This window comes from Aulonocara stuartgranti, assembly GCF_965226115.1.
Source record: "Aulonocara stuartgranti genome assembly, chromosome: 6".
Lineage (NCBI taxonomy): Eukaryota > Metazoa > Chordata > Actinopteri > Cichliformes > Cichlidae > Aulonocara > Aulonocara stuartgranti.
The window spans coordinates 1,672,509-1,685,025 of NC_138944.1; the positions used below are offsets into that span (position 1 = coordinate 1,672,509).

A 12,517-nucleotide genomic window follows, 5' to 3' on the forward strand; every position below is an offset into this window, starting at 1 on the left:
AGAATTTAAAAGTGTTTAAATATTAATGTAATGATGAGTTTTTGTTGACGTCCTCTGCAGGACTTTGCAGTGAACACAGGGGGCGCCTGTGAGCCCAGTGATGAGCTCTCTGTGCTCAGGCTTCAGCTTCACATGTTTGAACTGTGGGCAAAGGTGTGAAAACAAAGTGATGAAGTTTAAACCATGAGAATAAATCTCGGTGATGGTTTCACTGCGAGGGTCGTCCTGGCCTGCAGTCAGGACCTGAAATTAAACTCAAACGTTTGTTTTGCTGCTCTCCTGTCGTGTGACCTCGCAGGTCAAACCCAGAGTTAGTTTAACGAGTTCATAACCAGCTTCGTTTGAGCGTTTATCTCCGACGTGACTCCAGATAACGTGCAGGTCTCAGAGCTAGCACAGCGCCACCTGCCCACTGACTCCGCCCCTCACAGAGTTCCTCATATTTTTGTTCTTTACGGTTTGGTCCCGTTTCTGTTTGCACATTTACAGTTTTCCTCCTGCTCTCTGTCTGTTAGTGGAGCTGTGGGCTCATTCTTCAGGCCCTTGTGTGCTCGACACGAGTGTAAATATGATGCTAACGATGTTCTGTGAGCTGACACAGGAACAGGAGCTGAGCAGCATCTGCAGACATTTATATCACAAACACCTCCAAGTACAGCAGCTTTCATTCTGAAGGAGTTTGCAGTTATTCCTCCATGAATGTGTCTCTGAGTGCTGCCAGCATGTTACCCTGTTAGCGTGACAGTGATCAGTAAAAGTCTCAGGTGGTGTTTGAAGCCTCTCACAGCTCAGACACACAGAGCTGTGAGAGGCTTCTGTGGTCGTTTCTGTAGAAATGAGAGCTGAGAGCTCACGACGTCTCTGCTGTCACATGTCAGACTGTGGTCGACCCCACTGACCTGAGACTGTGGACAGTGTGCAGCGTTCCTCTGAACCCCACTGTGGAGCTGTCACAGAACAGGAAGCACACGTGGTTTCCTCAGCAGGAAACAGGTCATCATGCTGCAGCAGCAAGACGGACAATCTACTAGTAGTTACAGCAGTATTCATTGCAGTATTAATGCAGTATTCATTGCAGTATTAATGCAGTATTAATGCAGTATTCATTGCAGTATTCAATGCAGTATTCAGAGCAGTATTCATTGCAGTATTCACTGCAGTATTAATACAGTATTCATTGCAGTATTAATGCAGTATTCATTGCAGTATTAATGCAGTATTCATTGCAGTATTAATGCAGTATTAATGCAGTATTCATTGCAGTATTCAATGCAGTATTCAGAGCAGTATTCATTGCAGTATTCACTGCAGTATTAATACAGTATTCATTGCAGTATTCGTTTCAGTATTCATTGCAGTATTAATGCAGTATTCATTGCAGTATTCGTTGCAGTATTCATTGCAGTATTCATTGCAGTATTAATGCAGTATTCGTTGCAGTATTCATCGCAGTATTCGTTGCAGTATTCATTGCAGTATTAATACAGTATTCAATGCAGTATTCATTGCAGTATTCATTGCAGTATTCGTTGCAGTATTCATTGCAGTATTAATACAGTATTCATTGCAGTATTCGTTTCAGTATTCATTGCAGTATTAATACAGTATTCATTGCAGTATTCATTGCAGTATTCATTGCAGTATTAATACAGTATTCGTTTCAGTATTCATTGCAGTATTAATGCAGTATTCATTGCAGTATTCGTTGCAGTATTCATTGCAGTATTCATTGCAGTATTAATGCAGTATTCATTGCAGTATTCGTTTCAGTATTCATTGCAGTATTAATGCAGTATTCATTGCAGTATTCGTTGCAGTATTCGTTGCAGTATTCATTGCAGTATTAATACAGTATTCAATGCAGTATTCATTGCAGTATTCATCGCAGTATTCGTTGCAGTATTCATTGCAGTATTAATACTTTATTCATTGCAGTATTCGTTTCAGTATTCATTGCAGTATTAATACAGTATTCATTGCAGTATTCATTGCAGTATTCATTGCAGTATTCATTGCAGTATTAATGCAGTATTCATTGCAGTATTCGTTGCAGTATTCATTGCAGTATTCATTGCAGTATTAATGCAGTATTCGTTGCAGTATTCATCGCAGTATTCGTTGCAGTATTCATTGCAGTATTAATACAGTATTCATTGCAGTATTCGTTTCAGTATTCATTGCAGTATTAATACAGTATTCATTGCAGTATTCATTGCAGTATTCATTGCAGTATTCATTGCAGTATTAATACAGTATTCATTGCAGTATTCATTGCAGTATTCATTGCAGTATTAATGCAGTATTCGTTGCAGTATTCATTGCAGTATTAATGCAGTATTCGTTGCAGTATTCATCGCAGTATTCGTTGCAGTATTCATTGCAGTATTAATACAGTATTCAATGCAGTATTCATTGCAGTATTCATTTCAGTATTCAATACAGTATTAATGCAGTATTCATTGCAGTATTCATCGCAGTATTCGTTGCAGTATTAATACAGTATTCAATGCAGTATTCAGAGCAGTATTCATTGCAGTATTCACTGCAGTATTCATTGCAGTATTAATACAGTATTCAATGCAGTATTCAGAGCAGTATTCATTGCAGTATTCACTGCAGTATTCATTGCAGTATTAATACAGTATTCATTGCAGTATTCATTGCAGTATTCATTGCAGTATTAATACAGTATTCATTGCAGTATTCGTTGCAGTATTCATTGCAGTATTCATTGCAGTATTCAATGCAGTATTAATGCAGTATTCGTTGCAGTATTCATCGCAGTATTCGTTGCAGTAGTGATTGCAGTATCCACAGCAGTGCTGCATGTTTGTGGGAGAGAAATGTGATGATCTGTGACGGCAGCATCAGGACCGGACGAGTTCAATGTAACTGTGACTGCATCAGACTCTCCCTGCAGTACTTACATGTACTTGTACACGAGTAAAAATAGATGGTGTGGGAGGTTTTGCACTGTGCTTGTGTTGTTCGTAGCTGTGTTGTGGACAGAGACCTCCAACAGAAGCAGGCTCGGGGAGGGGCGGGGCCACCTGCTGACACCTGATGGGGGGAAGAGAAGGAGAGCAGAGACGAGGCAACGTTAATGACATGCAACACACGGGGAGTGAAAAGAAGGCAACATAACCAAAGGAAGGTCGAAGGTCACCTGGTCCAGCCCTAACTATATGCTTTAGCAAAAAGGAAAGTTTGAAGCCTAATCTTAAAAGTAGAGATAGTGTCTGTCTCCTGAATCCAAACTGGAAGCTGGTTCCACAGAAGAGGGGCCTGAAAACTGAAGGCTCTGCCTCCCATTCTACTTTTAAATACTCTAGGAACAACAAGTAGGCCTGCAGAGCGAGAGCGAAGTGCTCTAATAGGGTGATATGGTACCATCCAATCAAGGCTGGCCCGCTCTCCTGAGAAGCAACGAGCAGAAGTCAGCCAGCAGTAACCACAGTCGTACAGCAGCCTCTGTGCAGTCTGTAGGCTAAAGACAAAACGTCCATTAGTCCTTGTTCCCCCTCTGACACAGGAAGATACAGGCCAATGCTGACCAGACCAGACAAACTTCACCAGAAGCTGCTGCACCTCTTCCAGACGACCAGGTGGTGGCACTAAAACAGTAAGTGTGTGCATAAGATGAAGCAGCTACATATCTACTATATCTAGATACCAACGAGACATCCGCTCTCTAAGCTGGCTGACAAACCCCTGCTCTTTCAGAGAATAACAACCGCTCTATTCATCCACCTGCTCTCCTACAGCCAACGGCACCTGCTCGAGGGTGGTGCTCGGCTGCAGCTCCACCCTGACTCCGTGCTTCAAAGACAGCGTCCCCCAAAAACACAACAAACTAACAATCACAGACAGCTCTGAAACGATCACACAACAAACACAGTGAGAAAACTGAAAAAGCATTTAATGAAAAACTCACACCCACCAAACTCCCAGCATGCAGTGCGAGCGAGAGAGATAAACAGAGAGAGAGAGAGGCTATTTTGGCTTCTTCATGTAAAAACCCTCCACAGTAACAGGAAGTCACGATGCCTCAGATGAGCTTTATTCTCGTGTTTTTAGGTAAGTTCGAGCTTCTTCGTTGTTGTTCAGGCTCCTAAAATCATTCTTCTGTGTATCAGTGACAAAAGCAGGTGTTTGGCACATTCTTAGAGCGATGCAGCTTTTACCTGTGAACAAACTGTTCAGTCAGAAACGTGTTTGTCGAACAAACAGCTGACAGACCAACAGAAGCAGCTTCACTGCATCTGTCAGCAGATGTTTGGTCTGCCAGATGTGGAGGATGAAGTTTGTCTTTGGATCCTTCCAGGCTTCATAACAAGAAATCAGCTTCATGACAAAGTTTGAAGAACAGTGTGATCATAATGATCTCACAGACATCACATTATCATGATATGAAGGAAGGTTGGAGATCGGCCTGTAATTAGCTAAGACTGCTGGGTCTAGAGATGCTTTTTGAGTAAAGGTGTAACTACAGCCAGCTTGAAGGCCTGTGGTACATAGCTGATTATTAGAGATAGGTTGATCATATTTAAGATTGAAGAATTAATTAATGGCAGGACTTCTTTGAGCAGTTTTGTAGGAATGGGGTCTAAAAGACACATTGATGGTTTGGAGGAAGTAATTATTGAAGTTAACTCAGAAAGACCGCTGGTGTCACAGGCTGGGACTCTGACTCTGAGTTTATTTTTGTGTTCGTCTAATCTTAGATTTGTGATTATAGTTCATGTGTTATTCTTGTTTAGCTTCAGTTGAGCTTAAAGGCAGCCATTATTCCTCATTGTTTCCATGGTTTCTATGTTTGTCCAGTTTTAGACTTCATAGTGACCCTTCATGTTTCATAATCAGTGTTCATCGTTTTCTTAGTTGATCTCAGACTTTTGCTTTATTTTTGTAAGTTCAAGCTTCAGCCACAAATAAAGACTTGTGTTAAGTTTATTCTGTCTCCTCATCAGCGTCTAGATTTGGGTGCTCCACTCTTTCTCTACTCGCTCTGCCTCCAACAGACCGTGAGAAAAAGAGTCTAATTTAACATCAATGGTACTAAGAGTAGCTGTAGATAATATTACATCTGTGGGATGATTATTGGTCATTTTAAACAGTTACATTACATACATACATAATTCTAAATTTGTGACACGCCATTTCCTCTCCAGCTTACGAGTCGTCTGCTTTAGGCTACGTGTTTGAGACTTTACAGGGTGGCTGTAGCTCAGGCGGTAGAGCAGGTCCTCTACAGGTTGGTGGTTCGATTCCTGGCTCCCCTACCCTGTATGCCAAATATCCTTGGGCAGGACAGTAACCCCAAATCCTTCCTTTGCTGTTGTTTGTAGTTTAGTTCAGCAGTTAAAGTCTCGCTTGTTGTTCACCACCTGCCTCCATCGTGTGCTGTTGGGTCCACACGCTCTCTTCTCCAAACCGTCGGCTCCACAGACGTGACCACAGCTCACAGTCATCATCGTTTTTACTGTGAACGTCCTCGAGCTGGTTGTTCACAGATGTTAGTTTGATTTGACGTTAGATAACTTCTGTTTTCTTCAAGTCTATTTTTTCTTTCTACTTACGATTTGTCCATTGTTTTGTTTCACTATTGTAAACCTCAGATATCAAACTTACTGCACATGTTTGGCCGTCGATCCTTTCAAACAGGTTTTTCTTTCTTCGTGCTTTAATTTGAAACTTGGACTAAATGTTGAAGAAACTCTGAGGTTTGTTGAATAAAATCATGTTGAATCTCTGTTGTATTAAACTGAGATATTTCACTGTTTCATGAGATCATTTTGTGTTTGATGGCAGCAGATCTCAGGTCAGTGACATGATCGGGTACAAAGAGTCTTCGAGAGGCCGAGTTTCTCAGAAACAAACAAGTTGATCAGTCTGCACGTCTGCAGAGGAAACATGACCCCGTCCAGCGTTTACAGACGTGTTGCTGCCATCAGATTAAAAATGAGCTCTCTCAGTTTAAACATGTGAAATGTTTTCTATCTTCTATTGTGAATAAAATATGGCTTCATGACATTTGAACATTATTCGACACCAACGACCTTTTTGCAGCTGTAAATGTTTAGTTTGTCACAACCAGATCAAAAAGTAAGAAGTTGTTGTGATTGGTGTAAAATGTGTGAGGCTGAGTTCCTCCTGTCACTGATGCAGCTCACATGTATCAGCTTCACCCTCCTCGTGCTTCATGTTGCCTGGATTTAATCCTCACTTACTTTCTGTGGCTCTTTGTAAGATCTCTGATCACTTTCATTAAAGTTCTCACTGACTGTTGGATCTCTTCATATTTTACAGTGATGAGATTTTCTGCTTCTGAGGAAGTGAAGAAGAACCTGACGGGCACTGTGGGAGGAAACATCACTCTACCTGACTCTGTGCTGGGGGAAGAGTTAGGATTTCTGTTATATGAAGGAACGAATATTGCTCTGGTGAATAATGGAGAATTGAAAGTATTAGAGGAAAAGTACAAGAACAGACTTCAGTGGGACAGAAACTCTGGACTCTTTACACTCACAGAGCTGCAGAGGGACGACTCAGGGATTTATGTCATTGACTCTAAAACAGGAAAAGGAAACAGGAAATCATCATATAAGCTCACAGTGTACGGTAAGTCTCACATTTACTCTGGTATATTTTTGTGCAACATCCCAGCTCCATATGTGACCTCAGTCTGTATGTTCCTCATTAGTTTGGTCATATCATCACTTCAGAATAAAAACAGCTTTTTGTTCTTATAATCCCACAAATGTCTGGTGTGAAAGGAATAATCAGCTTTGACTTCAGTGTTTTCACCAACATTACTGATGTGTACAAAGTGAATGAAAGAACAGGACAAAGCAGAAACTTTAAACACTGTTCTTAGAAAATCCTGCAGAACAACTGAAATTAACACGTTTTTATTTAACAGCTTTTTTAAACCAAAACACAAAACTTCCTGTTTACTTGAACATGTTTCCCATTTCATGGTCACGTGAATCCACAGAGAAGTAACACAAAGCCTCATTGGCCATGTTCCCACTAGTGCCTAACTATCGCCCAATCACAGCTCAGCACAGCACCCTGTGAGTTTCTAAGGTATTGAACTTCTTTATGAAGCATTAACAGTTACTTCTTACTGTGAAACATGTATATGTGAACAGCCCAGCTGCCACCTGTCAGTCTTGTGTGGCCTACAGTGTTACACTGCCTAACAAGCAGAACAGACACTTTTATTTTGACGGGTTTGTTATTGATGGCGACTTCCTGTGGCTGCTGCTGTGAGAGGAACACATTACAAAACACGAGCTGTGGTTTCCACTCATGAAGCAACACATTGTGCTGTAATGTTTGTGTCTGACTACAAAGCTGCTGTCTGTGTCGTAGAAAACCAACGACAGTCATGTAGTTATGGGAACCCACACACAGAATCATGTCTTTGTGTTTCCTGCTGTGAGTCTGTGGAACAGGAAACCTTAAACATGTCCAAATAAATGGATCAGACTGATTCAGCTCAGCACTGAAGCTGAAGATGCTGCTGCTCAATGACCTGCCTGAGCTGAAGGAAACCACGCTGGCATCTTTAGATCCTCACAAACTCCCAACATCCTGTTTCATAAACCTGTGAAAACTATCAACCTCCTTAAGTCTGACTCAGGCTGTTTGTCCTCAGCAGCTCCTGAAGTTTCATATCAGTGATGGTGTCGTTCAGCTTCATCGTACAGCTGAGACTTCTTCATGAAAGTGATTTGTCAGAAACATCAAAGTCACCTTTACAGCTCCATCACTTTGAGATGAGCTCAAACAAACATGCTGAGCTGTAGCTGCATGTTTGTTTGCAGTTCAGTCACTTCCTGAGAAAAATGCACGACTTCATATCTGTGCAGAGACGTGAAGGTTGAATTAAACATTTATAGCCTGGATTTTAAATCCTGATTTATAATAACATTATAAATAATTACTACTTCTTTGGTGATGCTCTGATGGCTCCTCCAGTTCAATAAATTCCCTGTCCTGTGTCTTCTTCACATGAAATTTGGATTTTTATCATCTTTTCACATCAGAATCAAAGTGAAACTAGACGAATGTGGACAAAGCATCATGGATGAGCTGTGGTGCACAGCAGGAGCCTCAGGAGTTTAACCTGTTTAGAGCTTTTTGTTGTTGTTAACGGGCTTTTTTCTTCCTTTCATGAGGATTTGAATCAGAGCGTTGGTTTCTTCTGTGTCCTCTTCAGCACCTTCTGCTGATAGTGATGCTAGTTTGACAGGAAACCTGAGAAATCCCTCATAAACCTTTATGATGAGATTCAAATGGATATAATGGAGGTTTGGCAGTCTGCTGTCTCTGCTGTGTTTGAGATGAGCAGTTTCAAATTAATGTTCACTGACTGCATTAAAGCAGCAATAACCAGAGCTCTGCTGTCCTGATGATGTTCACTAACAAAAAGCTGAAAGTTAAAAACATTTTTCTTACGTTAATTTTTATTCTCCATCACTTTTCTCCTCCAGACTCTGTACCGACTCCTGCAGTGAAGAAAGTGAGTGTGAGCTCTGAGAGCTGCTCCTTACTGTGTCGGGTGGACAGAGAGACCACACTGCTGTGGTTCAAAGACGAGCAGATGCTGAACCAGAGCAGCTCTGCGCTCTCTCTGCCTCTCACTGTGCACAAACAGGACTTCAGCTCCTCTTACAGATGTGTGGCTGCAAACCCTGCAGAGGAGAAAACTCTTCCTGTCCGTGTGAGAACCACCTGTGGAGACACAGACGACAACGACACCAACAGCTCGAATAAACCAAGAACCTGTGAGATTATTTCTAACTGTGATTTTAAACATGTTGTTCACTGTGTTTGCTGACGTCTGATTTCCTGTTTGACAGATAACATCCTCATTATAATCTTCTGTGTCCTGAGTGCTACCCTCATCATCATCATCATCGTCATCATCATGAAGAGGAAGCATCCTGTCCAAGACAAGTTTAAACTCCTACAAGCTGCAGGCAGAGGTTTGTGTCCTTGAATATTTCTTTTCATATTTGTAATCTTGTTCTGAGACGTGAAGATCAAAGTGTAAAACATGTTTATGGAGGAAGTGCAGCAACAACCCCCCCATGACCAAACCACCAAACCAAAGCGGTCCTCCAGCACAGAAACAGCTGTGAGCAGACACATGACAGATTATTAGTTACTACAAATGTAAGAAGTAATCCGAGTATTTTCACTGGACCGACTCAGGTCCACCTGGTTCTGACAGATGCAACAACTGAGCCAAAAATCCTTTGAAGCTGAAAGTGTGAAAGTGCTGCAGGTGAGAGTCACCTGTCTGCTGCTTGGAGGTCATTTCCTGTCACATGTGTTCCAGCTGATCCAGCTGTGATGAGCCGGCTGTCTTTAAACAAGCTGCAACAAGAGACACACACAGCTGTTTTCTACATTTACTCAGCTCCAACATTCACCAACTGTAACTGATCACAGTAGTAACTAGTTACTCCTGACGCTGCAGAGTATCATGCAGACGTGGACAGAGTAGGTGTCACATGTCTAACCTGAAGCTTCCATGAACTTTGTGTTTTCACAGCTCCTGTGGATGAAGTGGTCCTTTACACTGGCACAGCTGACAGCAGACAGGTGGGTACCTGCTCACACCGTCAGCTCAGAGTCCATGCAGCTCAGTGGAAGCTGACTACATGCAGACACACAACAAACACATGAAACACTAAAGTCAGGAGTGTGTTGGAGTCACAGTTCTTCTGCTGGAACATGAACTTCCACACAGATCACATTCTCCCTCTGGCTGCTCTCCACCAGCAGAAGCAGCCGTCTCCATGTTTCACTGCGTTGCTTATTCCTGTGTTTCTCCTTCTCCAGGGTGGGATTTTAGCGGCTGTATCAGGAACCAGTGATGGCTCCAGTCTGACAGCAGTGTCTTACAAACTGGTGCTCGTCACATGAGAGGTGTGACTGGCTGGAACGTCCGAGGAAAGCTGGACTCTGGAAAGAAGTTTTCCTTTGGTGCTGATGATTTGGATTAATCATCATCCAATCATCTTTAATTTCACACTTTTGTCCACAGTTCAAACTCCAGCAGCTCACAGAGCTCATCACTGCCTCCGTCAGCTCACAGGGCGCTCCCTTGTGGTCACTGACAAGCTGTTCACAAATTAGATTTGATGTCATTTATTCTCATCTTCCCGACTGTTGCTGCAAATACATGAAATAAATAACAGAAGCTTTGTGAGTGTTTCTCTTCCTACTCTTTGACTTCCAAACCACAAACAGGAAACATCCACACACATCCTCAGCTCCACGTGGATAAAATGACCATAGCAAAGAGCTAACGGTTCACACACTGCAGAGCTGCTTAGTGACGTTTGGAGCACAGCTGCTGTCAATGTTAATGAACATGCCCACTCATCTTAGTGATCTCAGTCAATGAAGCTCTGTGATGTTTTATTTTTTAAATACATTTTTAAATTAAATTCACTAAATCATAACAACAGTTTATTATGAAGTAAATGTAAAGAGAGAGCACATCAATGCAATGACCACACAGCACCACCAGGGGGCAGAAGCGTCTCATTTTGGTGACATTTTTTTACATCAGAAAATGAATAAAAGCAAAGAAAAGACTGTTTGACAGATTTTATGTGAGCACATTTTAGTAAGAGATGCACAGGAACATGATTCAAAAGGCTGTGGGTTTGAATCCCAGTACAAGAAAACAATGACTAGAACAAAACGTGCTCACGTTTGTTTAGATGATAGGGTGCCCACACAGGGGCGGTCCTAGCCTGTTTGGTGGGTTTAAATGTTTTTGCAGATGCCATGACTCCGCCCCCAGCACGATGTCGCCCTGGGCAACCGCCCATGTTGCCCTTATCAAAAACCGCTACGCACACCACTCACCACACACAACAGTTGCTGTTGTTGCCATATAAGGGAACCCCCACGGTCTGTATGTCTGCATGTTTTAAAGCTCAGGCGGGCCCTCCCCCGAAGGGTGAGGCTGAATGTGTATCTGTGTAGGACTGAGGGAGGGGCTGCCCCTCAGATCTGCTGGTTACAATTGCAGGATCTCCCTCTGCGCGGAGGTTCGGTTAAATAAAAGCATTACAAGTGTTTGTGATGTCAGTTTCTTTTCAGCTGAGTGACAAACAGATGTGATTTATAACAGTTGGAATGTGAGTGTGCAGGTCTGTGAAGCCCCCTCCACACCATAATGAGGGTCTGTGGGTCTGTGGGTGGGTTGCAGAGGGAATTGTGTATGGTGTGGTACATTCTTGATAACCCTGCAAGAGACAAAGAAAGAGCCGGGGAGGTGGAGGTCTGGTGCTTATTCTGGCCGCCTCGCTGTGTTTCCATGTTCTCTCTCTATGAAGCTGTCGCACAAAGTGTTTCTCTGCTGTTTCTTATTGAATATTCAAAGGCTGATTATTACTTTGTTTACTGTTTACATTCTCACCTTCCTGTTTTCTTTCACTTCTATTATAACTGTTATTTTGGTGGTTACTTGTCTCCATCTTCTCTGATTGCCTTGCTGTATATTTGTAGCGCTGTCACGTGTGCTCCCTGTAAACACACATTTCACAGTGTTTAACCTGCACAAACGTCGCTGCCTCTCATATCTTTGGTTTGTAAACTGTGACATTAATCTGGAGGAAATGTTCTCTGACCTTCATGTTTTCACTCAGACTCAGTTTTACACTTTTTTATACGTGATTCCAAAAACCAAACATACGTCACTGAGACAGATCAGCTATTAGAGTCATAAATAGTAACACATGAACAGTTACAGCCCGACCTTCACATAATCATTAACTGACTCTCACATCTGAAGCCAGACATCACGTCTGCATGTGTGCTGAAATGGTGAAAAACATTAGAACAAAGAAAATTGTTCAAAACATTCCCCATGAACCGGGAGAGCCTGTGCATCACATCCTGTCCTCGTCGGTGATCATATCCCATCGACTGTGCCTCCTGCCATCAGCTCATGACCTGTAACACTGACGGCGGCTGAGAGGAGTTTGGATTTAATAAAGTAGCTGAAAACAAACTCCACACTTCCTGTTCTCAGTTTTCCAGGTGAAACATGATCTGACAGGACAGGTAAAGTCTGCAGAGCAGCATGTTAGAATATCCAGTAGAAATAAGGACATTTACAGCCTGATATCTGCAGCCTTACAGAATAAACTCGGCCTCTCCCTGTCTGTGCTCAGCTGTTCATAAATAATTCAGAGTTGTTGTTTCTGTGCATTCCTCATTAGTGTGTCACTCGTGATCAGATCACACCCACAGCAACTCACTCACACACTTTTTATTCTTGACTCATTCTCAGACTGTTAAACAGCACCATCATGAATCCATCAGATTCTCCTGTGTTTTCATGATCAAGGCTTCTTTCCTGGTTTCAGATATAAGAAACTTTATAAAAATAATAGTAGAGCCTGAAATATGAGGCTGATATGTTTGCTGGTATTAACGGTTTGCTGATAAAGCTGCAGACAGTATCTGTATCAGCATTATA

At 42.2% G+C, this 12,517-nt stretch overlaps 1 protein-coding gene across 6 annotated transcripts in view; it reads left to right on the forward strand.

Annotated features, from left to right (window-relative positions):
- Nucleotides 1–10,223, forward strand: part of LOC309707996 (CD48 antigen-like) — a 30,814-nt gene extending 20,591 nt beyond the window's left edge. For 3 of the 6 annotated variants that reach the window (XM_082535684.1, XM_082535683.1, XM_082535682.1), the window contains exons 2-6: nt 6,310–6,621; nt 8,502–8,795; nt 8,871–8,996; nt 9,569–9,618; nt 9,859–10,223. In XM_082535684.1, the coding sequence (XP_082391810.1) occupies nt 6,312–6,621; nt 8,502–8,795; nt 8,871–8,996; nt 9,569–9,618; nt 9,859–9,942 (864 nt within the window). In that variant the 5' untranslated portion in view covers nt 6,310–6,311 and the 3' untranslated portion in view covers nt 9,943–10,223. Of the gene's footprint in view, nt 1–3,992; nt 4,078–6,111; nt 6,622–8,501; nt 8,796–8,870; nt 8,997–9,568; nt 9,619–9,858 lie in introns of those variants that run through there. The other 3 variants (XM_082535681.1, XM_082535679.1, XM_082535680.1) reach the window with 3 other exon arrangements.
- The last annotated feature ends 2,294 nt before the right edge of the window (nt 10,224–12,517 follow it).